The sequence below is a fragment of the Melozone crissalis genome, unplaced genomic scaffold (genome assembly GCF_028551555.1).
Source record: "Melozone crissalis strain CALT ecotype California unplaced genomic scaffold, PUWL_Pcris_2 ptg000004l_1, whole genome shotgun sequence".
In the NCBI taxonomy this organism is placed as follows: Eukaryota; Metazoa; Chordata; class Aves; order Passeriformes; family Passerellidae; genus Melozone; species Melozone crissalis.
Window position 1 is genome coordinate 7,721,983 of NW_026535782.1, and position 27,965 is coordinate 7,749,947.

Consider the following 27,965-nt stretch of genomic DNA (forward strand, 5'->3'; position numbering starts at 1 on the left):
GCAATGAGTCAGGTAAAGCATTACTATAAGTTTGATGGTATATATCAAATGCTGAACAGAACTGTGTTTCTATCAGGAGTTTGGGAGAGTGGCTTGAACTTTGCACTTAATCAAAAACACCACTCACTACAAGGTCCAGTAAAATCTGCTGTTACAAGTAATAACCTACCTGTATGTACAATGAATGCCAGACAGTTCATATAATGCCATTGCTACTGAGCATCATCACCATCAAACACGGGTGTGCTCCTATTCCAAACAAGTACCAGCACAGCTAAACCTGGTCACTGTCACTCATGCTGCAGGCTCAGGAGAGCCAAAGGATGAGGACCAAACTCCATGAGAGGCTGACTATATTCTCATCACCTGGAGAGGAAGTACAGTACTGAGGCAAATAGGGCAGCTGACATTGCTGCTGCCCCTTACACCAGCTATCCTGTGGACAAGCAGCAGGCTGTTTCTACTATGTTAAAATCAGTTTTATTTACCAGGCTGAAATCTTCCCCCTCCTTCCATTTTTCCTTTCAAAATAACATTTTTAATTCCATTTCTTCTAAAGTTCTTATCAATGTATACCTCTTGAGAAAGCAGGTCACCCACAGGTTACCATTAATTCAATACCTCCCATTGATTTTAATGGCTGCAAGATCAGGACCCCACTAAATAATGTGTTTGAGCTATCAGAGTCAGCAAGTGGCCTTCCTGACTGTCTTCCCCCACTGTCAGCAAACATCTACAATGGCAAGTAACAGGTAAACTGATACCTTGCTACTGGGAAGCTGAAAAACTTCTAACACAGAATTGAAAGCAGATAATGGTTATAAAACACTCCTAGTTCACTTCTGCTGTCTTATAACTTCTAATTCCTCTCCCTTGATGTCTTCCCTTCCAGAAATTCAATACAGAGCCAACACTTAGTACAAGTTCCATGTGCTTCCCTCAGGCACTTCTGCTGAATCCAGCTGGTTTCCTCCAATGAAGGGAGCATCCATTTCCATCACTACATAGTAAATGAAATGACATTGCTTCCCTTCCTCTGATACAATCTGCTCCCTTACTGCATTGTTTTACAGAGCTGGCACATAGCAGGGTTGGTAAGAAAGCATCAAATACTTGAACTGACAGAGAACTGCTTTGATGCCTCTCTGTAAACACAGTGCAGCAAAGCCAGCTCTGGACTTATCTTTTACTGATGAGGCTCCAGTGTTTGGCCCCACGTGGCAGGGGACCTTCTGATATTAGTTAATTCTATTAGCTAATTCTAAACAATCATTTTTCAACAACATTAAAGATAAACATTACCAAGCACATCACTTCTGAGCTAAGCACAGAAAATACTTTACAGGAGTCACTTCTACACTTGCTTCTCATTTCACTATGGTTATTAGCAAACTGGCTTTGTGCAGGGTGACCTTGCATATTGCCAGGATGTGTCTATTAAGAAAACAGCTGCTGCTCAAGTTTTTTAATGCAAGAATGACAAATCAATAAATTGGATCTCTAGGGATATCTGTGGTGATGATTACGCATTTCCCACAGACAACACTGTCAAGAGATGTCTAAAAAGGAGCAAAGACCAGAAGCTCCCCAGACAAAGAGCAGAAGGGAAAAAGGGGGAGGAGCACCAAAGGGATACTGGTGGGGGCAGCCCCTGTGGCCCTGCTGCCAGGAAAAGACAGAGGCAGACAGGAGGGAGGAGAGTCCAGAAGGGCCTGAAGGTGAGCATCAAACATGAGCCAGAGACAGGGAGGAGGGAGACAGCTCAGGGGAGCTCTGCATGCTCAGAAAGGTTATGCAGTGTCTGAGCAAAACAAAGGGGCTGTGTAGCCTTGGGATGATGAACTGACCCTGCAGTAGGATTTTGGAAAGAGTGGAAGGATGCAGTACCTGCAAACTAATATGTGTGCATGATTTTATATTTCAGAACTCATGAGTTTTGGTACCCTGTTATTCAAACATCTCAACTGTGTCAAGTTTAGACACAGCATCCCATTTATCTTGGCACAACTCAAATCCCTAAATTGTCCCTGTCTTTTCAACCTCCTCACAGGAACTTTGCTTCCAGCTTTGTTAAAACATGAAGTAGCCAAGAAACTGCTGTACAAACAAATACCAGCTGAGGTGAAGGCTTAACCCTGGGGCAGGGTGTGGGGGCAGCCTGGTGGGCAGGGCTGCAGAGCTGCCTCCAGCTGTCCCTGCCCTGCAGCACCCACTCCCTCTTCCACTGCTGGAGAGCTGGTGCAACATGTGCAGTTCTCAGATGTGCTGGGAAGTACTGAGAGCACACTGAACACATACTGGTGAGCATATCCTGCTTGTGCCATTTACTACTCAACGTTGTGAGCTCCCCCCTCCAGCCCAAATGTAACCATCCTGCAATAAATGCTGCTAAGGGGAAGGTGATGACCTCAGTCTCTCACACGGACAGCAAAGGGCACAGTGCAGCTCTCCACACAGTGACCCTGCTTTTCATCACTTTCATGTCACACAAGTGGCAAGGCAGTAAATCAGCAGTGTTTCCTGGTGTTTCACTCTGCTCTCCCTCTCTGCCCTGAATTTTGTCCTGTTCAGTGGAGACGGGCTCATTTCACTTCAAAAAACTGAGGCAGAAGAAGAAAATGATGACAGGACACACATGTTAACAACGAGAAAACACCAGCTGCTAACATGGCTCACTACCAGTCTGCTTGAACCACAGCAAGCCCTGAAAATGAGGCAGGGGTTTATTTTTAACACCTGTGTCAGATCTCTTTGCCTTTTAAAGAGCGTTCCTCTGCTGCTCAGGCCCCTTATCTGCTCCTTGGCACTTCAGTGAGCTGGTCCAGCAGCTCTCCCTGCAGCTGTGCCCAGGAGCCTGAAAGCTGGAGTGTCCCTCCACTGCCTCAGCAAGTGCTGTGCGCTCTGCCAGAGTAATCCTCTAACAAATATGCACACGTGGAAACAGCAGAGGAGCTTCACAGTGTCCACAGATGTGTGCATAGCAACACAAGTTTCACTTCTATTTCTCTGGGCTCCACATAGCAGAGAGTATATTGCATATATTAAGCACAAAACTTAATTAAGTTTTAAATTTTTAAAAAAATATAAAATACTAATAGAAAGCTTTTTACTACCTCAATAAAATATCCTTAGGCTAGGAGATCCTATCTAGGAGTCAAAATAAAATTTTAATCCTCCCATTCAAACTGCCACACAAACTGTGATGAAAGGATGCAGCACTGGGAAATAATAAACTTGCTGATCATATTAATCCTCCATCTTCCATTCAGCTTCCTACACCAGTATCCTGTTTCCTTTTTAACAGCCAACAATGCCTCTCTATTTCCTTATGTGATTCCCCTAAAATTCTAGCATGTCAGACTTAAAAGCCATGCTTCCTAGTCACTAAATGAACTCTAATTTTTGTTATGGTTTATAGAAGATCTCTGACATCTACCTGTAAACAGTGACACTGTACACTCTAAAAGCCTGCTTTGTGGTTCATCATGAAATGGCTGCTCTGCACAGAGAGCCTGCAATGCTTTTAGTTTAGTCAGACTGACCCTGTGACCAAGTGGCAGCTGAGGGACAGGGACCACAGAGTCCACCTCTGAGTGCCATGGACTGCATGCAGTGACAACTTTCGCGTTTCTCTTGTGTATCTTTTTATACAGCAGACAAAAAGTTACATAGTAAGTGCTTTATTACTGAAAGCTGTGAACCTTTTAATAATCATATTTTCCAAACCAGAGAAGCTAGTGCTAGCTAAATTCATCATTTGACAAGAAAAGACAGCTATAGGAAAGAATTTTCTCTGCTTCAGAAAATTCTACACTAATGGTTGATAGCTATTACACTGAAGGCTCCTGCATAGCACAATTTTTTTAACAAGATACAAGTGAATCAGTTGGTTTAGACACACTGACACTTGTAACAGCTTAAAAAACTGAAAATGAAAATAGTTCCAAGCACATGAAGGTTTCCCTAGGAGTACTTCTGAAAAAAAATATACTACATCTAGTTTTGCCTTCCTGGGCCAAAACCCAAACGTCCTATGAGAGAATTTTTGTCCCAGGCAAGGTAAGCAAGACCAGTACCATTTGTGCAGAGCTGTACCAAGGTGCCTGGTGGAACAAACACAATTCAGGTCACCTGCCTATGTCAGGTCAGAGCTAGCTGCCCCTGTAGCTGTATGAACAGCAGGGCCAGCAGCAGCACATCCAGCCTTACCTTGTTGTAGTACTGCACCTGCACCGAGTGCCACTGCCCGTCGCTGACCCCGCCCACAATGAACGGCGCCACCGTCGTGGTCGTCTCCCCTGCAAAGACAGCCAGCAGGGAAAAGTCAGTCACCACCACTGCCAGGAACACAGAGACTCTCACTGGGCACAGGATGCAGCCACCTTGCTCCATCAGGGAGGAAATTGGGTTTGTCCTGCAAGACAATAAATACCCCCAGTTTTGTGGAGCTACTCTGGTGCACAGAAACCAGCTTCTGGCACATTTGGGTGAATTATGTTGGTTTTTATCATGCTTCTGCAAAGGGTGGTAGCAGATGCATTGGGTAGATACAGCTATTGCTGAAGTGATCAACCGAGGGAGAGATGTACATTAATTTTTCTGCATTTTTGCCACGAGCACCCTTTGAGGTGTTTTTAGTATGATGAGTATTGTGATGGGTTATTTTGTCAGGGAAGGGAAGCTACTCCCTGTTAGAGCTGAGAAAGTGAAATCCAAAAGTACTCTAGTATAAAACCCATGGTAACCTTGGGCTCAGCAAAACTTTACCAGTGATTAATGAAATTATTGGCAGCCTTTCAGTGTTTATATTTGAAAGTAAGACTTTGCCATTCCAATTGGAAAGCTGAAGCTTTTAAGCCAGGACAGAGTCAGCAGACCCAGCTCAGTAACCAGGCATATCCGTTTCGAGGTAGCAGCAAAATAAACATCCATGTTGAAAGTACATAATAGGCCTGGCACAGAGAAGGGATTGCTCCCTTTTCTTTTTCCTTTTTTTTTTAACAGTTGGAAAATTCTACATAACAAACCACAGGAAAAATAACTGCCCCTGTAAACGAACAAATCTCATAGTATTGTTGCGCTTAAAATGTACTTTCAACTCTGTATTTGCAACAAACACCTAAGTCAAGTATTATTCTTGTGTTCCCTGCTCTCCTTTAACTCCCATCCCATATGTTTCTGTGATTTAAACAATACATATTTCAGTTTAGCATGTATGACATCCTGCTGTGATGGTTTTTATCATTTAGTGATAAAATCTATACAAATAATTGAGCTTTCTATTCAGCTATCAAATGTCTGCAAAAGGAAGATCACTGTTCTGCAATCCTTTTGCTCTGCTTTCTGAGAAAAAGTTGTTGCGACACGTAACACAGTGAGATCAGGTGTCCAAAACTTGCACTGTTCATTAAAAGCCACTTAAAACTATAAAACATAAACCATTCTCCTTCCAAAGAAAATACCATTTGTAATGTGCAGGACCAGACCTGCTCTCAGGTGCAGCAGTGCAAATCTAAATTTAGTTTCATGTATCTGAAAGGAGTTCCTTCACATTTAAATGCATATAAGTGCAAGCAGAATTTATTTTTTTCCCAATCATCCTCAGGGTACCTTCCAAGCAATTTGATTCAAGTTTAGACAGGTGAAGCAGAGCTACAGAAGAAAGCACATCTCTCTGCAGCATATTATTTCCTTACACTAATCCATTCATAAACCTGCCTTAAAATCTAATTTGGACAACTTTGAGGTAATAAAGGGGAAATGTAACTGGATACTTTCAACCCAAAGGGCCCACTATGCACTCAGCATTGCTGGTAAATCAATGGGGTCACACAGGATTTACCATGGGGTCTGAGGGCAGCAGCCATCACTGGTGATGAGTGTGCAACACCAATGCAGGCTGTGCTTCTGCCTCTATGGCTTTACTGCTTGCAGTGTCTCACTTTCCACAAAAATAAAACAGGACTTGACTGGAGCCCACATGTCTGTCTAAATATGGATAATGGGAAATAGCAGGATTATTTCCTGAACTATGTCCCCTATACAGAGGCACAAATATCTCACTTGACCTACACATAACTCCACTTGACTTACAGGACAACAGCCCTTTCCAGATATTTGTTTTAGTTTCAGTAGAAAAATAGCTTAAACCTGTGACAACCAGAGTTTTTCTGCACTACTGAGATTTCATTAAGTCACCAAAGCCTTGCCACCGAAAGCACAGATCTGCTTCTGGGCATATGTCCTGCCTGAACTTTGCTTGTTAGCCCTCCTCTCTCTCTTCTCCTACAAGCACCAAAGACACTTGCTCAGTCCTAGTGCAGAAAGCAGCCAAAGCTGCCACTTGCTGTTTCCTGACCCACTGTAGCAATGAGCACACAGTTCTCCTTAATTTGCAGTTTTCCTCAATTCATTGTTTTTTACGGCTTCTTCTAATAGGAGGTGCTTCTCCAGGACAGAAATGCATTCTAGAGACAGCACTGCTCCTCCCCAGTCCCTAATGAATGGCAGGCCATTTTCACTTCTGCTAGCTTTTCCTTTGGCTTGTATTGATTTTTAAGATAACATTTATGCACCTCTGATGGTGTAGTATAAACACACAACATTTATCACAGTATGATAAAATGAAGTCTCATTTAAATTTAAGCAAACATTGGCTTGGAGGCCAACATTCAGGCTAGTGCCAATCTTTTATAGTAGTCATAAACTTTGGCTTTTATAACTGATATGTTGACAAGCTCCTGCCTACGACAGTGAGAGCAATCACCACAAACCGCTACAATCTGGAGTACGCCCGGCATCACTTGTTTACTGTGCAATGTCAGCCAGTAAATTAATGAGGCAGCAAATAGCCATATAAAATCACTGAAGTGCATTTCCAAATGGCTTGAGAGGATCTCCTGACTTCAAGGAGCAATGCTGGACTCAAGTGAAAGCTCACCTGCAGAGAAGGTGAGCTGGATCTGCTCCTCGATGATCTCCAAGGCAATGAAGTCGTGCTTCTCGTTGAAACGCCCGTTGTAGAGGAGGAGAGCATTCCTCTCCCTGGTTGCAAACCTAGAACACAGAGACATGGAGTTAGCTTGTGCTTAACAGCTAATGGATTAAAGACTGATGGTCAAGTCGCCCAGAAGAAAGAAGGCATTGTGTTTAGCAGATAAACAAGCCTTTGAATCAATCTGCAGACAGAAAATTATAAAACTGAGGAGTCAGCCGCAGGATAAATCTACTCTTTCACAATCAACAAGGCAAGCAGATGGAAATTACAGAAATCTACTCTGCAGAGATCTGCTGACCCTCACGAGGGCTAAAATTAGGCAGACACAAGATGCAGCAGCAGTATCTAACACTCACCAAACAGTAGCACGCACTACACTCTGCAAACAGTGGGACAGCTAGAAAGCATTTTCACTTCAAAGGGGGATCCTTGCTGCCTGCTTGCTGTCTAAATGCTACAGGGTCCTAGGACAGTCATCAACTGACTAAAAAAGCCTGATGAGGGAGTAAGGGGAAAGATAAGATTTACTTTAATAATGCCATGTGGAAAATCAGAGTTAGTCAATCAACAGGTCAGTCAATTGGAGAAGGAAAATAAACACTCAAATGATTTCACTAGATCAGCACCAACAGGTGCATTTGGATTTTGTTTATCTTGTGCTATGAATATCGGATGTATCTTTCTTGCAGAAAAAGGGGAAACCCCACTTTTAAAAAAGCCTACTTTTTTTATGTCAGCACAGACCATTTTTAAAAAATTTCTGCTCGTTGTGAGTATTTTATATTTTTTAATTGAATTCTCTTATCTCTGGAGAGTTGCACACAGCTTTCATCTACTCAGAAATGCAAAAAAAATATTACACTTTACATAAACATTTTTACAAATATTAATATTAGATAAAGAGAGAAAAAGAGAGAAACCATGGGAATTTCTTGCGTTTCCCAATGGCAATTTAGTCTGATTTTGTATCTTGAACTTCAGGAAACATGCCTGATTTAAATTAACCCATTTTCCTACAAATGAATGAAATACTGAACACAGCTAATGAAATGAAATCTGTCTTCCACAGACAGAAGAAGTGACTCTTGTGCCTGTCATATCATGTCTAATGGCAAGACTCTCACGTGATGCAGCAAAACCTGCATTTCAGAGAATGGGAATGAAGCAGTATTTTAGAATACTAGGGTTGGTATTTGAAAGAAAAGGTTCCAAAGATAAAGAATAATTTTTACCAGAAGTTGTTTGTCAGACATATGTATACTGTGGATCCCACTGAGTAGAGACCTTTCAGAATTTGAACTACATGGAAATGGAAAATTTTATTCATATATTTTTTAATGTTTTTGAAGGATAATGGATTGTTCTGGTTCAAAAAACAGAAGTCACAAATTTGATATTTCCTGTAAAATTCAAATTTCAGAGAATATGTATTATAGTCCATAAAATATTAATTAATGTTTTGATTACTTTTAATCAGTTTTGATATACATATTTATTTCTAGTTTTATCATAGTACAATAGTATACAAGTTAAACACAAACTAAATTAATTACAACAATACCATTGAAATACATCAATAGTATCAAAACATGGATTTAGTTTTCACTTTTTACCATCAAACATTTCATCCAAAGGAATATAGTTCCTGTAAAACATTTCCCAAGCTATTTTTTTGTGGATAACTGCTTCACCCAAATATTTTGATCACATCTATCCAGAATATTTATGAGCAAAGGAAAAAACAATAATACTAGTGCTGCTTCTTCAGTGGGCAGGAAGATTTAGTCTGGCAGCAATAACAGGAAGCTTAGTTCTTTTTGAATATATTTTCTCATATTCTTACAATTTCCTACAATAATTTTAAGTATGAAACCATTATTTATTACACTAATACATTATTAAGCCATTTTGTACATTTCTTTATCTGTGCTCAGTTTCACTCTTTGCCACTAGTCAACAGCAACTTTTATATTATACTTGTTGTTAAAAGCACTACTGCTTTTGAACTTGTCTGGTTGTCACTCACCAGCTGGGAGAAACAATGCTGGATTTTAATAGAAGGGATATGTTTCATTTCATGACACAGGAAACAAAAGACTCACTTACAGAATTTTGCATAAATAATGAGAAAACCTCTCCACTAACAGTGTCTCTTGGAGTGAAGGAGTAGTAAGTTTTGGAATTAAGCAAGGGAGGTACATAATATTGGGAGCAGAAAGACATGCATGGTCAGTAACCTAAATACTTTAAAAAATCATTTTAGTTATGAGACTGGACAAGGCAAATATTCTGCTCTTTGCTAGGAGTGGGTCACTGGAGGCTGAGGAAAGCTGGCCTCCCTGGGATTTTACAAATGCTCCCAAATCACAAAACATGTAATGGTAAATCATCATTGTTAGCAGTCAAACTGCTAAATCTTGCAGATCCTCACATGATCTTTTCCTCCTCCACTGAAGGATTAATAAAAGCCAAAGAAATAGCTAGTGTAGATAAAAGTGAACTTCAGGTATGAAAAGCTAAATGTGTGGCCATTCCAGGCAGTGGGGGATGAACCTCATAATGGCCTAGAATTCTTATAGTCACACCAAATGGAGTAGGCAGTGCTGAGCTCATGACTAAATAAGCCATTGTGGTTCTAAAGATGGTGAAGAAGCCCTGGTGTAAGGACTACCCTTGTACAGTACTTTGCTATTTCTCCATAACCCCTACACAGGGTATTTGAGTAATTTTAACTTAAAGCACCCTAAATGGCAAAGCTCTCTTTCCAAAAGCCTGAAAAATGACACCTCATGGCTGAGGGGACAAGTCAAGGGTAGTGCAGGCAATTCAAGCTGGCAGCCAGCCCAGACTGCACCTTTGTTTGCTCACTGTGGGTCTGACAAATCCAACAGAGCCTTTTGCTCCTTGGTTTTTCTGTGCACTTAGACCTGATGCTCTAAAACAATCTTCACAGGTACAGCTCTCCCTTGCCTTGGCTTGTGTGCAAACCACATCTGTGCTTTCTGATTTAACCAAAATTTCAAGATTCCATAAAATTTTGACTTTAGGATTAAGGCAGATGAAACATAAAATGGTAGAAATCATAAAATGATAGCATGGTTTGGGTTGGAAGGGACCATAAAAACCATCCAGTCCCAGCCCCCTGCCATGGGCAGGGACAACTGCCACTAGACCACGTTGCTCCAAGTCCCATCCAGCCTGGCCTTGAACATTTACAAGGATGGGGCATTACTTATTTCTATTAACAAAAGTAATTACATGGGGGGGGTCTCTCTGGGATCTTACCTCAGGAAAGTAAACTATGCTAAAGAACAGTACTGAAAAACATGCTGTAAAAACAGACCTGGCTCCTGACAGATATGAAACACCAGGTAATGGCTGGGTGCTGGAGGAGACATGTGCCTGAAGCCTGTCTGGCCTTCCTGAGCACTTTCTCTGGGCAGATACACACACAGCTCTGCCCCTGCAGCTGCTGCTCTACCTATCAAAAAATCCCCAGCTCTGCTCTTTGGGGTGAATAACACATTTTGTGTTGTTTACTCAGTCAGCTGTGAGGGAAAACCAAAAGTCAATCCTGCCCAGCTAAACCATGGGAGAGCTGCAAACCCAGCCCTTCCCCAGAGAAGAGGCATCTGTGCACCTGAGCTCTGGCTCCACACCAAGCCCTATGAGCCATGAAGTCTTCTCCAGAAGAGGGGTTTTTCCCTGGTGAGGGAGAGCCCTTGCCCATGGCTGTGGCAGCTGTCATTGCTCCTCCTTGCCTACCTGAGCACCCCCAGGGCAAAAGTGAGAGCCCAGAAGAAAACTGCCCAACATGTGGATGTTGGGGCAGGTGGGATGGGGCTAAGACTAGTGCCTGGGAGCTGGAACGGGACCAGAAGCAGGACCTGGGTGCGAAGGCCAGAAGGAGCTAAGTGAGGAGCTGGACCAGTTGGGGTTGTCCCAAAGCAAGAACCTGAGAAGGATCAGACTGTGCTCAGCCATGGCCTGATATGCCCAGGTCCTCTCACAGGTGGGGAAACAGGAGATGGGAAGAGTGCTCACAAACAAGGAGCACAAATGGTTTGCTTCTGAAGCTGGGCTGAAGGTCAGGAAGCCAAAGGCCCAGACAGTAAAAGTGTCAAATCCAAATTCACCCCAGCACTTCTGCAGCTCAAGGCTGGTGATGGGTGGCCAGAGTGGTCCTGGTATCCCTTCTCCCCACTCCAATAGGGAGGTCATGAGTCAGCAACAGAGAAACATGCACAGCAAGGCAGAAAATCAAATCTTTCAAATAACATGCCCTGGTCACAGGAGTCACTGTCAGACATCCCTGCAGTGACCTTCAGGGGCAGCTCTTTGGTGGCCACCAGTACATGACAAACAGTCCCAAGCTGAGTGAGAAGCCGCCAGCCACAGAACCCTTCCCGCTGGGACTCACATGAGCGAGACGGTGAAGTGGAAGCGCTGCCGCAGCCCCTTGAAGGTGATGAAGGACTGAGGGGGGAAGCTCCTGGTGGTCATCTCGCAGTAGGGCCGCTCGTACTCGCCGGGGGGGCACTCGCACTTGAAGCCCCCGATGAGCAGGTTCACGCAGGTGCCCCCGTTCTTGCACACGCCCGGCGCGCAGCGGCCGGAGCGCGCGTTCACCTCGCACGACTCTCCTGCAACGGGAAATGCACACGTCAGGGAAGGGGGCACCTCAGCCCAGCACCAAGCTGAGACACTCAGCTACCCAAGGGGTTCTGCTGCAGGTCAAGCTGCTTCCAAATCTCTGCACCTGCTTCCCCAAGCAAGTGAGGTACAAGCCTGTGATTGCTGGGGGTAAGAATGCTGCATCTTCCTCAGAATGCAGAATTTTCAGAGGCGTGTGGAATGTGATTTGCTGAGCAATCCTCTTGCAAATATCCAACAACATTGGCCTATGGTTTTCAGATTCCTTGGCTGCTTCCAAACTGAGTGACAAATACAGACCTGGTGACAGATCTAGATGGGAGGAGGTAAAACCCTGCACATTCTCTGTCAACCAAAATATGTGGAAATTGTTTTGGTGTGTCACTATAGTTGGAAATTGTGTAAAACAGATAAATGGTTTCACTTTGTCTCAAATGGGATTTGACTTTGCTGCCCATGGTGGCAGCAGGACATGACTGAGCTCATGACAAAGCTCTCAAAATGTCTATAGCAAGAACAAGCAGGATACAGATGACAGAGGGATTGCTTCCACCTTTTCCCACACATGCATCCTGCAGGTGATGACAATTTTCTGAACCCTTTGGAGAAGGGCATGTTAACTCTCCATAGAAGTTTTAGATTCTGTGTGCCACTTGCTAAGTTTTTTCATCCCTAAATAATTTATCTTTATTCATCCCCAAAGCATGTAGTAGGATGTGTTAAACACAATAGTAAAGGATGCAGTGTCTTGCTTTGTATGTATGCCATGGGTTTCTGTCCTGTGCTTGCTCAAAATCTGAGAATGAATTCCAATTTAAAAAAAAAAAAAGTACAGAGGATATTAATTTTAAAATATCTGCTGTGACTGGGACAAAAGCAGCTGCTGAATCCCTCTGTGTGAGTTAATTAGTTAACATTGGTGTTTTGACATGTGTATTCCTATGGTATGTTCACATCCCACATGTAAAACTGTTCAGAGAAACTGGAGGTGGCATGTACAGTTGAATTGAACCCAGTAACAGTGTCTGACAATTAAATGTAGAGCAATACTACTCAACACAGCCAGCTGAAGGAATACATTTCTAACACTTCAGTGTTTGCATCACCACTGCCACCAGATGATACAATTACATTGGGACAGGCTCATTACAGCGCTCAGCAACAGGACGAGGGGCAACAGGCACAGACTGAAAAGCAGAAAATTCCATCTGAGAATGAGAAAAACCTTCTGTCCTTTGAGGATGACAGAGCACTGGAATTGGCTGCTCAGAGAGGCTGTGGAGTCTCTTTCAGTGGAGATATTCAAAACCCATCTGGACATGATCCTGTGCAACTTGCTGTGGGTGAACCTGCTTTGGCAGGAGGAGCAGAGACCCCTTCCAACCCTGACCGTTCCATGGTCTGTGATTGATCCAAGCACAGTTAAGACCGTGAAAACACATTCCTGCAGGAAAGTAAAAGCAGCAGGAGCAGTGGGCAGTGACTCATTAACAAAGGCAACTTTAAATGGAAAGTTTTGTTCCATTTAGTGCTCCACAGCCCAGCTCCCACAGGTTCCCATGCCAAAGCTGCTCACAGTGGGAGGCTGAAGGCAGCAGTACCCTGCACCCTCTGCACCCAGAGCTGGGGCTGCAGCTCCTTTCTGTGCCAGGCTGTAAATGCCATGGTTTGCAGCTGGCTTAGCCACTGCCCCAAGGGCAGTGATCTCTGAGATAAGGTGAGGCGGGCAGCTTTGTGGTTTTGGCTCTCCAGCTTTGCTGCCTTTTTCTTCTTGCATCAGCATCACTTGCCTTTCAGACCAGGTATGGCTTAAGCTGGCAAAATGCAGGAGCAAACACAAGACTGCTGTGATCAGGAGCCAGGCACACCCCAGTCAGGTGGGGCCAGCTCTGGGGGATGGACCTGCTCTGTGCATTACTCTGAACTAATAACCAACACAGCTTTGAGTCCAAGCCTGTGCTTAGAGGTTTTCCCCTTCAGCACTCATGTCCCTATATTCTCACTTTAACATATTAAGTGAAATGCTGTGAAAATCACTTGATAAATATCTTCCTGTTTCCATTTATCAGCTCTACATATCAGGCAAGATTATGTGAATGCACCTTCCTTAATATTTTTAAATGCTCTATAATGTGTTTCTTTTGGAAAAATATGTATATATCATCCAAGATATCCCTCAGTATACAGGATATGGTGCACACATGCATCAGATGTTTTAAGAGGACACTACAGCAAGCACTTGTTGATGAACCACTGAATAAACACAGCCCTTATACACATCTCTTGTGTACCAAAACTCTCAAAAAAGTGGAAAAACAAAATTCCTACAGAAAGAAAAAACAGAGGTTTGTTGATTAAAAAAATGTAGTAGGATATTTTGTGAAATAACTCCCCGACTCACAGAAGAATGTAATCTTCAAGGCTTTCTGGGAACAGAATAATGTATTTTGTAAAAGCAAATAACATGGAGGCTTGGATACACAGAGAGAAAAAGGGTGAGCTAAAAGGAGAGATTCCTGGCATTGCAGCATGCTGTGGAAATGCCATGGCAATACAGAGGTGAAATATAAAAGCCTCAGCTAGAAGTCATTGATGGTTCTGTATTAATTTTGTGATATAACTAGAATATATAGACTGTTTATTTAGATATCTATACAGGCATAGAACTATTTAAGAGAAAAGCCTACAGAAAAGTTATATTGTATTGTTTTTATTACTTCTTTTCATTATGATGTGTAAAGAAGTAAATTAAAATGATATACTTCAAGATTCTTTGTCCCATATTTATTCGGTTGTAGCATCATTGATGTCCCAGTTACTAAAATTATTTTGAATTCTCTTAAGTCTGTAATGTAAATGAGAACTGCATTTGATGCATATTCTTTGATGTTGAATTTTCATATTTTATGTGTATTTACCAAAATATATTAAAGTAGTGGTTTTGAAATCTCAGCAGTAAATGCAAGGTGTCACTGTGCTTTGAGCATAAAGGTTACCAAAAAACCTTTTGTTTTTTAAACTTAAAATCCTTAATTACTCTTTTCTCCAAAAGTGCCTGGAATTATTTAGAAACAGAGTATTTTTGCCTTTTGGAGTAGCCATCTGAGCAAGAATTGGAAGCTCTGCTTTGATCAGGACTGGATCAGCTTAGAAACAGAGTATTTTTGCCTTTTGGAGTAGCCATCTGAGCAAGAATTGGAAGCTCTGCTTTGATCAGAAGGTACCTTTGTGTCACCCTTGGGTTTGCCACTTCCCAGGGCAGCCACCTTCCCTTGGACACAGCACTGTCCCACAGCTCTGCCCTGCAGGAGTTTTGAGGCACAGCCTAAAAACCATCCTCAGAATTAGAATCAAAGCCTGCATGGACTTGAAGGAAGAGCTGTCTGCTGGCTGGAGCCAGAAGGGCCTAAGGGAAGAGCTGCTAGAGGAGCACGAGAGGAAGGAGCTGCCTGTGCCAGCCCTGGCAATGAAAAGCGCCTGTGTGCCTGCTTGCAGCGCAAGGTCGGAGGGCTGGCACGTGCCATCAAAAGGGTGGCCTTACAGTCTGCTAGGAAAAAACAGCACAGAAGGGGGAAAGCTGCTGTGTAGTGAGGGTCTGGAGGGGCTGGGATGATAAAAGCACAGCCCAAATAGCTGACACACACAGCCTGGGGCCAGTCTGTGAGACTGGGGATGGGGGCATGGCTCAGCCACTCACCCAGCCTGTGAAACCCTCCTTTGCTCCTCACAGCATTTCCTTGGCTAATATAATTTCATTTTTCACACTGGCTTGCATTTTAGGAATCACTGAACAAACTAGTTACACATCACAGCTCTGTGGGATCCAAGCAGGGGATGTGAAGCTCAGCCCCTCCAGCTGCTGAAGCTAAAGCATGCACTCTCAGATAACATGGGCTGTGGCTGCCTGTTATCTGCCAGCAGATTCCTGGCCTTTGAAAAAATTCTGCCTTGCCAGAAAATGATTTACTGTGACATGCCAGTAGCTGAACTTATAGGCTCTCAATTAATACTGATGCCTTTTAAAGCTACTTGTGGCTTTTCTGCAGGGCTTTATGTAGCGCTTCCTGGTTTTAAAGCCCTTGAGATCAAAATGTCATAGTTGCTTTGGACACTGCAAAGTACTCACAAACATCCTATCTTTAATACATACCTATCCTCTTCGATTTTAGGACTAATGTTATAAAGATGTTAGTCATAAAGTTCCTGTTAAGTTTATATAAGTGAGGACACCATGATAGCAGGTGCAAAATAACAAGAACAGGCAAATACAAAGGCTGGCTAGATTTGGTCTTCCTCTGACCAATTCCAAATAAAGTAATGTAAGTTTAACTAATAAACAATAAATGGTGATGAAAAAAGTGAAAAGAAATAAAAATAAGCTGTCTTAAAACTGAGACAATAATCTCATAATTGAAAATGCCTTGTGAGCTGAACATTGAGGGTTTCAGGCAACACACTGGTGTGCATCAATGAGCTGGTCTGTGCAGAAATCTGCAAAAATTGTGGTTTTCCTGATGAGTTGTTTGACTTTACAACAACAATGTAAAATGCTTGAAAGCTTGCTGGAAACAAGATGACGGCATCCAAATACATACAGAATTCCTCTTCACATCAGTTTACTGCAGTGTGTTTCACCAATACACCAGTTTAGGGACAAGTCCTCACATTTTTTTACTAGTCTCTGATTGTATTCAACTGAAACAGTACATTAAATATATATTTACATGAAGCAGCAAATTTGCACTGATGTTCTGTTTTCATCAGTTTCCCTGGACACATGAATTTTTTACTCACTGTCTGTAATTGTTTGAACTGATTCTTTTCTCCTTTCCTCATCCTGCCACTCGCTCTAGACACATATTCATTTTCTCTATGTTTATAGTTGCTTTGCCAGAATAAACAGCATGTTGAGAAGCTGATTTAAGCAGCTGACCTAAAATTATATACTTTAAAGTGGAAAGGAGAATCCATAAGAATTAAGGCAAAAGGAGAAACAACAAGAAATAGAACAACTAAATTCTTAAAACAATTCCTATTGACCGTTTGCCCTAATAAAGAACCAACTGCATTAAAAATGCATTTGCTGTCTTGCACATTATGGGAAATCAATCCTCCTTTTCCTCTAGTAATTAAAGCACTACTAACCTTACATGACAATTGGCACCAAAGCAATCAGTGCACTAAGAAATAAGAAGGTTGTTAAAACCAAATTAGCTGCAGAATCAGCTTGGAAATCTCCACTGGGACAAGAGATAGAGGATCCTGTGCTTTGGGGGTGGTTTCACCATAGTTCAGAGAGTGGGAGTTACCACAGACCCCTCCTTTCCCCAAGCACACTGCAGTTCCCTCCCCCTGCCTTGTGCAAGCATTCATGTAATCCTGCAGCTGACTGATCTGTAGAGCTAAGATGGTAAAACACCATTCATTTCTTTATTGAAGTGTTAGTGATCTTCAGATTAAGTCCATTCTAGAACTGATGGGATGAATAGCACAGCAAGCACATGGGCAGGAGGCAGGACCATGCACCCAGGAATTCTTAGAAAGGTTTAACTGTTATGGAAATGCAGCTTTGAGCCATTTTAGATGGCTCATGTGTGAGTCCAGTGGCTCAATGATTGCCTTAGGAGAACTGAATCAACATCTCCAGTAGATACCCACCTCTCTCCACTGACTACACGGATGTACTGCAGAAAAATTTGCCTCAAACATAGGTGCGATTCAAATAATAAAAATTAGCACTGGATTTTGTCCATAAAGGGAAATTCATGACTCGATAAAGGGAAATTCATGAGGAATCCATGCCCATAAAGGGAAATTCAGTGGCTCTGTGTTGCATGAGTCTGCCCTCAGAACCTACTGGGAGGTCAGCTTTACTTCCCAGCAAATTGGCAGCAAATGCCAATTACCAATGAAAAGTGACACAAACAAACAAACAAACAAACAAACAAACTTCTACTTGGTTTATGAGAGAAGTTAGAGAGCAGCTACCCAGAAACATCAGCCAGCTCATTCTGAATGATGGAGAAACTGGATCAAATAGAAGCCACTGGTGTACTAGTGACAGAGATTAATTAGGGGACAACTAAATTCATGTACCATTTTCCATGACTGACTCAGAAGTGTTATTTGAGTAACAGACATAAAATCTGGGTTCCTTAGAAACCAAGGGCCAAACTCCCACTGCTACTTCAGAGAGGCCATGCAGACTCCATGTTATTGACACTGATGGGCATGACTTTGTGAGGTTTCTAAATGACACTGCTACTAAACCTTTCAACTTGAAAATACAGTTTGGTCTTTTCTTTTACACATTTGTTTATGTTTTTAGAACTGGGACTGATTGAGGTTAATTAAAATTATCCCAGATCCTCTTACAGGGAGAAACACCAGCTTAAGGTCTATTTTAGAGTTTCCCTCCTTTCTTTTGCTTTCTGCTTCCTTTGCTGATTTCTGACTTATAAAGTCATATTATAAGAAACAGGTTAGAGTAAAATAATACATAAATACCTACAGACATACTCCACACATACACACTCAAACTGCTGACTTTGTAGTGACAGCTTTCCTGCAGAATTTCAGTTGCTAACCATTCCAGATTTCATATTATGTATTTACGGGAGAATAATCTGACCTTATAACACTAAGCAAAGTAACAGCAAAAACATTCCTGTCACACTATGCACATAGCTTGCCAAGCAGTTCTCTGAGGTGATATGTAGAAATGATTCTATAATAAGATACTCTAGAAATCACCCTTTTATCTCTGTATCTGCTTTAGGTTTTCTGTGGGCATAAGCACTAAGCTCTGAGCTGGTGGGAAGAAACAGTGCAGATACCACTGCTCTTTTGGATACAAACACATATCTCTCATACATCTCCTTTACCATCACACTTCTCCCTTCCCTGTGCTTCCATAAAGTTCCCCCTAGGCACCCCTGATAACTCACAATTCAGATTTTCAGAAATCCTAAGACTCAACTAAATAAGTGTCCTAAGATTTTTAATAATGAGATGCTTTAAAATAATGAATGTGAGAGGCATTATTTTATTTTATTTTATTTTATTTCCTCTGAAGCTGTGGGTGTCATCTGCTGGCCCCAAGGTAGATGAGAGCTCTTGGTGGTCAAATTCCAGCCCAAACTGTCTGTTCTGAGGGAACTCCCATTCCTACTCACACATCAACAGGATGATGCTACCTGAGCCTTCCTAGTTCCTCTTCCCACCAGGGTCCTCAAGGAAAACCTCTGCACCCTGGCTGCTCTGAATTCCTGCAAGCTCCTGGGAGGAGAAGCAGGACCACCATGAAAATCTCCCATGGGCCAAACAGGCAAGGGAGAGGCCAGGATCCCACTCTTCTTGCTGATCCTTCCCCACTGGAAACCAAGCTAAACTGTTTTACAAAAGCAAAAGCAGCCAAAGCAGGTCCCCATGTCTCAAGCTGCTCCAGCTGTGCCCACTGGTGCAATGCACATGCAGAGCAGCCACTGCAACAGTGCAATGCACACGCAGAGCAGCCACTGCAACAGTGCCTGGCCCTTTCACAGCCCCAGACCAGGCCAGGATCCCAGAACAGCACCAGCCTGAGCAAAGATGCTCCATTTTGCCTGGACTCCTCCCCTTCTTCCCTGGTCACACAACAAAGCAAAACAAAAGACACCCTGCAGAGAAGGATGGATGGATGGATTGATGATTTGGGTTGTTTTGTGCTTTTGCATTTAACTGAGAAGGAATAATTGGGGGAGCTGGGAGGGAGAAGAAACAATACTGAGGAGGATTAGTGATATTTGGGGCACATCTGTTGGAGAAATGAATTAGTCTGTGGATTCAGAAATTATGAGCATGTTCTCAAGAAGATATATGCTCAATGCTGCATGATCACTGAACCTCACTCTCCTGTGCAATTTCCACCAGTGCCAGCAAGAACAGAGCATAGACAAAAGTCACAACTGAACACCTGTGTTCCCTCCCTTGTGTATTTGTTGAGGATTAAAAATTCCCAGGCATTAAGCTTCCACTCTATCTATACCAGGCAACTCACCTTTCACCTTCCAGCCATGAGGCCAGAACAGTGTGAGCACTAGAAGTGAAACCAAGATTTATCAGGAGTACTGTGATTTTTTTTTTTCCTGACAGCACCATGGTGAGCAAAGAGCCAGATGCCACAGTAAAATATTCCCCATTTAAGAAAACACCCAATTCTGAAGCCCACCTTACGGTTTGGCAAAAGAAGAAGAGGTAATTCATGATTTTCCAGCCCACGATTGGTGCCAATACCTCCAAAGGAAGCCCCAGAGGGTTGTTTTGGAGAGGTGGGGCACATGCTCAACGGCAAACTTATGAAGAGACACCTCTGTGTGAAACCTGGGCACTTGTGTCCTGCAGTGGGCCAGTGGGCAGGGTGCACACAATGTCTCTGCTTTCCCCCTGCTGCCTGCTCGCACAGCACCAGACATAATCGCCCCCAGACTTCTGAGGAAATGCTGAGGAAAAGCACTTTTTTGGAAGGCTTTAGATGTGGTGGAGGAGAAAAACCCATAGAATCCCAGGATCATTTTGGTTGGAAAAGGCCTTTAGCATCCAGGCCTTTAGCCTGCCACACTTAACAACAAATTTTGCCCTATGGGGTCCAGTGGGTAATTTCTTGACATCTTCATTTTACTCTTGGCTGACTTGACAATGGTTGCTAAGCTCTCTAAATTATTAAACCATTTATTGTAGTGTACAGGGCCCTCACAAGGTGTCATCTCCTTCTGCATTTGACCTGTAAGGTAAAGCTTTAGAGACCTTTTAGGTTCTGTCTCTCTCACAGAGCTAAATGCAGTACAAATCTACACACGAGAAAAAAGAAATTCATAAAAATTTCCTGTTTTGTTGAACTCTGTGGCAGGTTTTACATGTAAGACAATTCATCATAATGCAAATTGCAGTGATTTGGTGTAAGATATGGTGATGAAGCAGTGCCTTTCAATAAAAGCCTAAGCTTTATCTCTGGATGTATTATCAGGGGGATAACATTATTATAGATGTCAAAGATAAACCTCAAACTAGATTATGCCATTGTGTCTGCAATTTGCATTATTACTTGGAATAAATCTCTTCCTAAAAAACCCCACCTTAAAACTAGTGAAGAAGCTGGAGGTGTAAGAACAAAGCATCCCTTTGCATAACACATTCATTTACAGAAGAATATCCCATCCTCCATCTATTTTTAAGAGGCACATTCACCCTCTACCTTTACTATAGATTCATCTGATATTATATTTTGTTTTCTCAGCTCTCTGTGCCCCTTGATTCCTCTCCAGGAGTGTTACTTGAGGAGGGGCACATGGAGGGAGCCAAAGGCTGGAGTAGGCACCGTGGCTGGCAGGACAGATTCCCTTTGGGACAGCCTTTGCAGGCTGATCCACATTTGCACCCCTGCACGCCTGCAGGCACTCCAGCATGGGAACCACCTGCCTGGCCTGGTTCTCACCTCCTTCCATGGGCAGCAGTGGGGCAGAAGAAGGCCACAAGCTCATTGTGCTTCTGCTCACATGACAAGAAAGATTATTTCATGCCACAGAGTTGCAATTCTTCCTGGGCACCAAATGCCACCACCAAGACCATTAACTCCACAAGGCTGCTGCTCCACAGGCTGTTTGGGCCTCCCACTGGGCTTTTCAAAATACATTAAACTATTTATGTGAATGAGGAAAGCAAGCAAGGCGTGGTGGCAGGGGCAGGCGTGTGTGTGCAATAACATCTTTTATCAACAGGAACTCAGGAGCTGGAAAACCAGACACACTTTCAGGCACCATCAGGCTTCCTGCTCACTTTGAGCCTAGTTTCCCTAAGCTGCTTTCCACAGAGATCACCAAAGGGTTGCAACTCCCAGTTCCTAAATTGGTGGGCAAGAGCAAAACTCTAGCACTTGCTTTTGATCAAGTTAGCATCTCAAAGCAGTTCAAAAAGGCAACACATCTGCAAATAACTGCCCTCTGAAAGAAGACGAAAAATGAAGGTTAAAGAATAAGCAGAAATGAAGATCAGTGTCGTCCTTTCAAGGGCAAACATTGCCCTTTCTTTAGGAGTGTTCAGCCCTTATTTCACTAAAATCGCACTTAATTTTCTCCATGTAACTGTTACAGACAGGATGATTCAGCTCACAGGAGACAGAACACAGAAGCCATCTCCCCCTGTCTCCAGCAGCCTGCTGGGACTGACAGCACAAGCAGCTAACTCTGCGTGTCTCCACTAAAGGAGGGCTGGTGAGAGCCTGCTTTTTGTGTTTTCCATAAAATTAGAAGTTTTCACAGGAAAATCTCACTCTCCCATTTTCAGTGCAACCCAATGCTATGGTAAACATCATGGCAATTTAAAACCAGGCAGGCCCCAAATGAAACCATGCCCCTTCACACCCTAGGTGGTCCCACAAGTTCTGGTGGAAAGAAGCGTAATGGCCAATTAGTGAGAATAACTGAAGATAAGCCATAAAATATTAATAATGCAACAGAAAACCATGCTTAAAGTCAATCTACCATTGTAAGTGTGTGTTAGGAAGCTGGCAGTTCACAGCTTTATATTTTATTTTATATGAGAATTATCAGCTTAAAAGAAAGGTATACTCAAAAGCACTGTCGGTCTTCACTACTGTGAATTGTAGTTCAGTGGTTTAGCATCATGGGATAGGTAGAGCTGGCAAAACAATCTGATGCTGATCAAATTCTCATTGTTATAGATTGAAAGAAAATTCTGAAAAAAAAAACCAATCAAAAAATGCCCCTTTGCTTGTCAAATTAAAAGGATTAAGGTTAAACATATAATCCTGTAATCTTATGTTTTGGTAGCCTCAAAAATATTTAGTACACAGCACAGGAACACAAACTGAAAACAAAAAGCAACTTAACCAGGGAAACTGACTTTTTCTTAATGCGTCATGAAAAAGGGATTGTAATGTCACACACATCTTGCTCAGAAAATCTCAAAATCCATGTGTTTTTAAACCTACAGAACTGATGGACATTCAAAAGTTACTTTCTTAAAAAGTGTTTTTAAATGAATTCTTAAAAAATTAATCCAGCCAGCTTTCATAGCTTGTACTTAACTGCTTACAGCAGTCCAGTAAATTAAAATTCAGTCTTTTTGTTAAATACCATTCAATTTTAAAGTAACTTTAAGTGATTACCATCTTATTAGAGTTAATACACTTCACTGTGTCAATTAGAACGTGTTTAATTATTAATATAAGGCATTCATCTTCCTATCTTAATCTTCCTTACACACATATGCACATCAGTTGTGCTGACCCTTTGAAGCTGGCCTGTCTAATTAAAACATGCTTTTTAATTATACCATATGAAAATGCTGTATGAAAGGTCTCATAAGCTCCTCTGTGGAGAATTTGGGAAGGAAAGTATCCTGATGTTGAGTTGTAGGAAGCGGGGAGTGAGCGTGTGGCTCCCTGGAAGGCGCGATGGGGCAGCGCACACAACGCGCCCCGGGAGGAGCGGGGCTGCCGTGCAGGCACTGAACCATGGGGCTCCAAACAAAAGAGCATTTGCAACAACAATGAAGTTGTGGTTCCCACCACGCTCTGCACAACTGTAATTATCTTGATGTTCAAGGCCAAGTGCCTCAGTCTGGTGCTCAACTGTCGAAACTTTCAATCATCATAGTACAAAGAACACAGACACAAGCAACTATTTCATGCTTTTTTTCCTTCCTAACAGGATATCATCCTGATACCCTCCTCTCTGCACCCAACCATCCTTCCTGCCACTTTCCCATTGTTTATCCACTGATGAAAATAAAAATGTCTGATTTGGGAATTATAAATATATGTACAGAAGTCCAACATGTTTTTCATAATTCAGTCGTTTTGTTTCCCAGTTTTTTATTTGCAGACAGGAGAAAAGGAGCTCCATTATCTTAATCCTTGGAAGGTAAATATCTTTTTTGTTTTGGAAGATCTAGAATATTTCACTTCAGATGCCCTGGAATTTTTTTTGTTTTGTTTTCACCTTTGAAAAGGTTTGATTTGCCGTGAACTCTGTGAGGGGATTTTCAGAACATAATGTAGGCTGGGAAAAAACACTATCTCATTATGATTTTATCTTCTGCACAAATAACTTATAGGTAAGTTTTTGGGTTTTTCTCCTGGTTTCTCTTCTCCTTTTTTCTTATCTGATTTGTTTTCAGTGAGAAAAAACCACAACCACTTAAGGGGTATCTAACATATGGGTTGTTTCGACATTTAGCAAGTGTATGTTTGGGTAATGAGAATGCACTTGTGCAGCTTAAAATTTTATCCAGCTAACCTTTTTGAATTTTAACAATGGGGAAAATCCCCCCAAATCTTACATTACACAAGGCTCAACTTGGCTAAGTTAATGAAAACACAATTGTAAACTTCGGTCACAGAAATTTGCTGTAGTTTAATAAACTGCTATTTAAAATATTTTAATGAAAACAAACCTCCCTGTGTGTAATTCCTGTCAGGCCAAGGATCTGCAATGCATATAGATGTTCACAATTATGACGGTGTGTGGGAATTTAGCTACATCAGTGGGGAGGGGTTTTACATGTACCTATAAAATTATAATAGCAAACATCTTCACTTTGATGAATTCCACTTCCCACAGTGAAGTTTTTTTTTAATTTCAGTTTGACCAATGATGATAAGAAAATGTGCTATAACAAAGGTTTTCAAAAAGCCTGGGAGAATTGTGACTCCCATTTAGGTGTGGTAACAGAAATACCATCAATATAAAACCAGGAAAATAATTCAAGAAACTGCTCATAATTGACAGAGCAATGTCATACACAATAAAATACAATAAAAGAGATTTCACATGCGCTAGAATAAAGGGAATGCTAAATTTGGAGCAGGCTATTGTTAAGCAGGCTGCCAAAAGGAAAGCTGAGGTGCTCACTGTGTATTCTCTGCCACTGGACACCACTGAGAGCTCATACTCCCAGCACATCTCCTTGCCAAGGGGTGGGAAGAGAGGTCAGTGCCAGAGGCAGGCAGGCACCCACACCAGGTCAGCAGCTTGCCCTGCTCACACAGAGCAGGGTGCCTGACAGCAAACAGGAGCTTAGCTGGGCATGGTGTCAGGTCAAATGTGCTCTTTTCACACAGCTATTTAATAAATTCAGCTTGGAAAAAAGAGACTGAAATTGATGTTAGCCATGGTCGAGGGCTTGGACTAGCTGATCTTTAGAGGTCCCTTCCAACCCAAAATATCCTGAGGTTACAGCTGGCCATCAGGGCTAGATACTGAACACCTGCACTGTAGAAGAGCTGGGGCAGCACTTGTCCCTCAGCTGCAACCCTGTCCCACCACAGTCTGTGGTGAGCTTGCAGGCCCCTCATGTCAGCAAGGCTTGACTTTGTACTGTACAGCCCACAGCCAAAAACCCACAACCTTCCCTCCATCTTCTCCCTGATCTCACAGTCACCAAGGGCAGCAGGAGCCAGCAAATGTGAAAATGTAACCGTGAGAATGGAACCATCCTGAAACAGGTTACTGCCAGAGTTATCTGGTCACTGAATTCTAGCTATATGCTACTTTTACTTTTTTAAAATTTTTTTAAATCAAAATCTGGGGAGAAAGTGTAAAATTATCAGTGATAGACTCTTTGGCTGACAAATGAGGGGAGTGGCTAAATGAAGGGAAGAAGCAGCCAGCCCCACAGCTGTCTTATGGAGAAGCAAAAGAAGATAAGCCATAATCAGTAAGGAGGATTTCCTAGGCACGGAACTGTTTGGAAGAGCTGAATTCATAAGTATATTGGAGATTAATTACTAAGGGAGCTCCTGAAACCAGAGCTAAGTGATTGCATTGGTGTGTGATCTGCTGCTTGCTTCTACAAAGCACCCATGGTGCCTCCACTGCAGGAGCACCCAGCAAGAACATGAGTCCTGTCAAATAATTATAAAACTAATTAAAAAGAACAAACACAACATGAGGTCTGTAGCTAGCTTTCCATATGACAGCAAAGGACTTTGATCAGTGCAAATATTTCCATGGGCAAGGAAGATAAGACACAAGGCTCCAGATGAGGCATCTGAGCCCCCAGCACTTGCAGCAGGCCAGCTGAATCAAAGAGCATCCCACATGCAGCACCTTGGGGTGAGGGCAAGGAGGGTTTGGACGTGGCTGAGGAAACTGTGGAACTTTAAACAGTAGCCAGTTTATGCACATCAGGAGGAGGGTAATGCGATAAAACTCTTTGCCTGGGTTTAAGAAAAAGCATAGCAGATTGCTGTGAAGGCTGCAGGCCATGTACAGCATTTGAGAGCTAAACTGTCAACAAAGACACCACACTAATCCAATTAGCAAAGGCTCTTTGCATCCTGACAAGTGAGCGTAGGTTGAAGATTAGCTGAAGGACATGCCCTCCAGATAAAAACCCACCTAGAGAAATGGTAGTGAGTCCTGAGAATCTGATATAAACTCCAGATTTGCAACATTCATCTCCTGTGACTTGGTGATAGACATGGACAGGAATACAATCAACAGAAACATGACAATAATAGACTTCAGAATTTGACTGAATTTTTTTACTCTTTCTGTTGTTTCATTTATATTCTGGAGGAAGCACTCATGCAGCTGTGACATCTGGGCCACAGCCCCATTGCAGCATCACTTGTGTGATGGGGCTGTGGTATGCTGGCCCCATCCCTGCATGCATGAACAGCAAACCTTGCCACAAAAAGAAGCAAGGACCTGTTTTAACATGCACAGCAAATCTCAGAGTTAAACACACCAGGTGAGTGGGTGTACAGACTTCTGCTGAGAATCTGTGTCAGGAAAGAAATGCCTTTCACAGGGATCCCCCCAGGTTCCCAGCCATGGGCTGCCCAGGAATGTCCCTTCCCCAGCTGCTCTTGACTTGCTTTTGGTGCAGTCCAGGACACAAGTGGCTTTCTGGGCTGTAAGAGCATATTGCTAGCTCACATCCAGCCTCACCACCACCAGCTCTCCATCTGCTCATCCCCCAGACTGTGTTGGTACCAGGGGTGCCCCAACCCAGGTGCAGGACCTTGCTCTTGGTCTTCTTAAACCTCATGAGATTCTCATGGCAACACCATGCATTTCTTGAGCTTGTCCAGGTCCCTCTGGATGGCATCCCATCCTTCAGGTGTGTGATTGCACCACTCAGCTTGGTGTCATCTGATGGTGTGCTTGATCTCTATGTCTATGTCATTGATGAAGATAATAAATAACAATAATGACAGCCTGTTCCAGCTTTTACACCAGTCATGCTCTGAGAAGAGTTTGGAGGATTTAAACTCTGCTTCTGGACCATCCATCTCCCTGCTTGTGGGGTCCTTGCAAGCTACCCAAGTGCTGTAAGCTTTGGGGGCTTGGAAGGGGCTGTGAGGAAACAGAGGCACCTGGCTGTACACAGCTGCTGCCAATGTGGGGCACAGCTTGCCATGCCTACACCAACAGAGATAACAGAAAAGGGCTGATGAAACAGAGAAAGTTGAAGATGGATGGAAAAGACTGTGCTGGGACGTCAGCCAAGGAGTACTAATTGTAAGGATGGATCTTACAAGCAAACAATTATTTACTTTTCCATCAGATGTGAAAAAGCTGCGTGGAGTCAGGTCCACAGCAATCAGAGGAAGGGGTGATGCTGTTCTGCAGACCTAGTTTCACTACAAGCATCAGAATAATGGCATGGCATAGCACTGCTGAAAAATAAAAAAAATACAAAAATGTCTAAACCTTCAACACTGTCCAGACCTTCACTGGCATGCAATCACCCTCCACAAGCTTTCTCACAGTATTGCCATACAGACACTGCAAGGTAAGGCAACCAGGTGTTCCACTCGAGGCACTGAGAAACAATGAAAGTTAGTCAGCACTCTACTTCAATTTTTCCTGCATCCAAAATCAACAGAAAAACTTGACAGAACTCCATTAAGAGTTCAAATTCTGGAAATACTGCAAATCATCCAGCACTCTAAAAACTCTAATCGTATTTAAACTCTTAAAATTGTCTATATGTTTTTTAGAGTATTAGACCTTCCTAGGTGTTTATTTCTTTAGTATGTAAAACCATGTGGAGTCCAGTAGCATAACTCTGTAGACTTACACTAAAAGATACTGTTAAGGCAGCAATGATACAAAACATTTCAGTATCTTCATTGTGTTCCCTCAATATTTGAATGAAGAATCAGAGAGATGATCAATGAAGCTGTCATGGCAAGGACAATGTCCTTACATTCATGGCAGTGTTTGTGAATGACAGAATTTCTTGTTTGGTGTTTTATATTAAAGAAAAACTTGGTCACAGCTGCTTGAAAATGTTGTCAAAGCCC

At 42.5% G+C, this 27,965-nt stretch overlaps 1 protein-coding gene across 1 annotated transcript in view; it reads right to left on the reverse strand.

The window, feature by feature from the left end:
- CELSR1 (cadherin EGF LAG seven-pass G-type receptor 1) overlaps window positions 1-27,965 on the reverse strand; it is a 164,956-nt gene that overhangs the window by 62,720 nt on the left and 74,271 nt on the right. The window contains exons 3-5 of the mRNA XM_054274344.1: window positions 11,418-11,640; window positions 6,941-7,056; window positions 4,210-4,298 (exon numbers count right to left, since the gene is read on the reverse strand). Of these exons, the coding sequence (XP_054130319.1) occupies window positions 4,210-4,298; window positions 6,941-7,056; window positions 11,418-11,640 (428 nt within the window). The remainder of the gene's footprint in view (window positions 1-4,209; window positions 4,299-6,940; window positions 7,057-11,417; window positions 11,641-27,965) is intronic.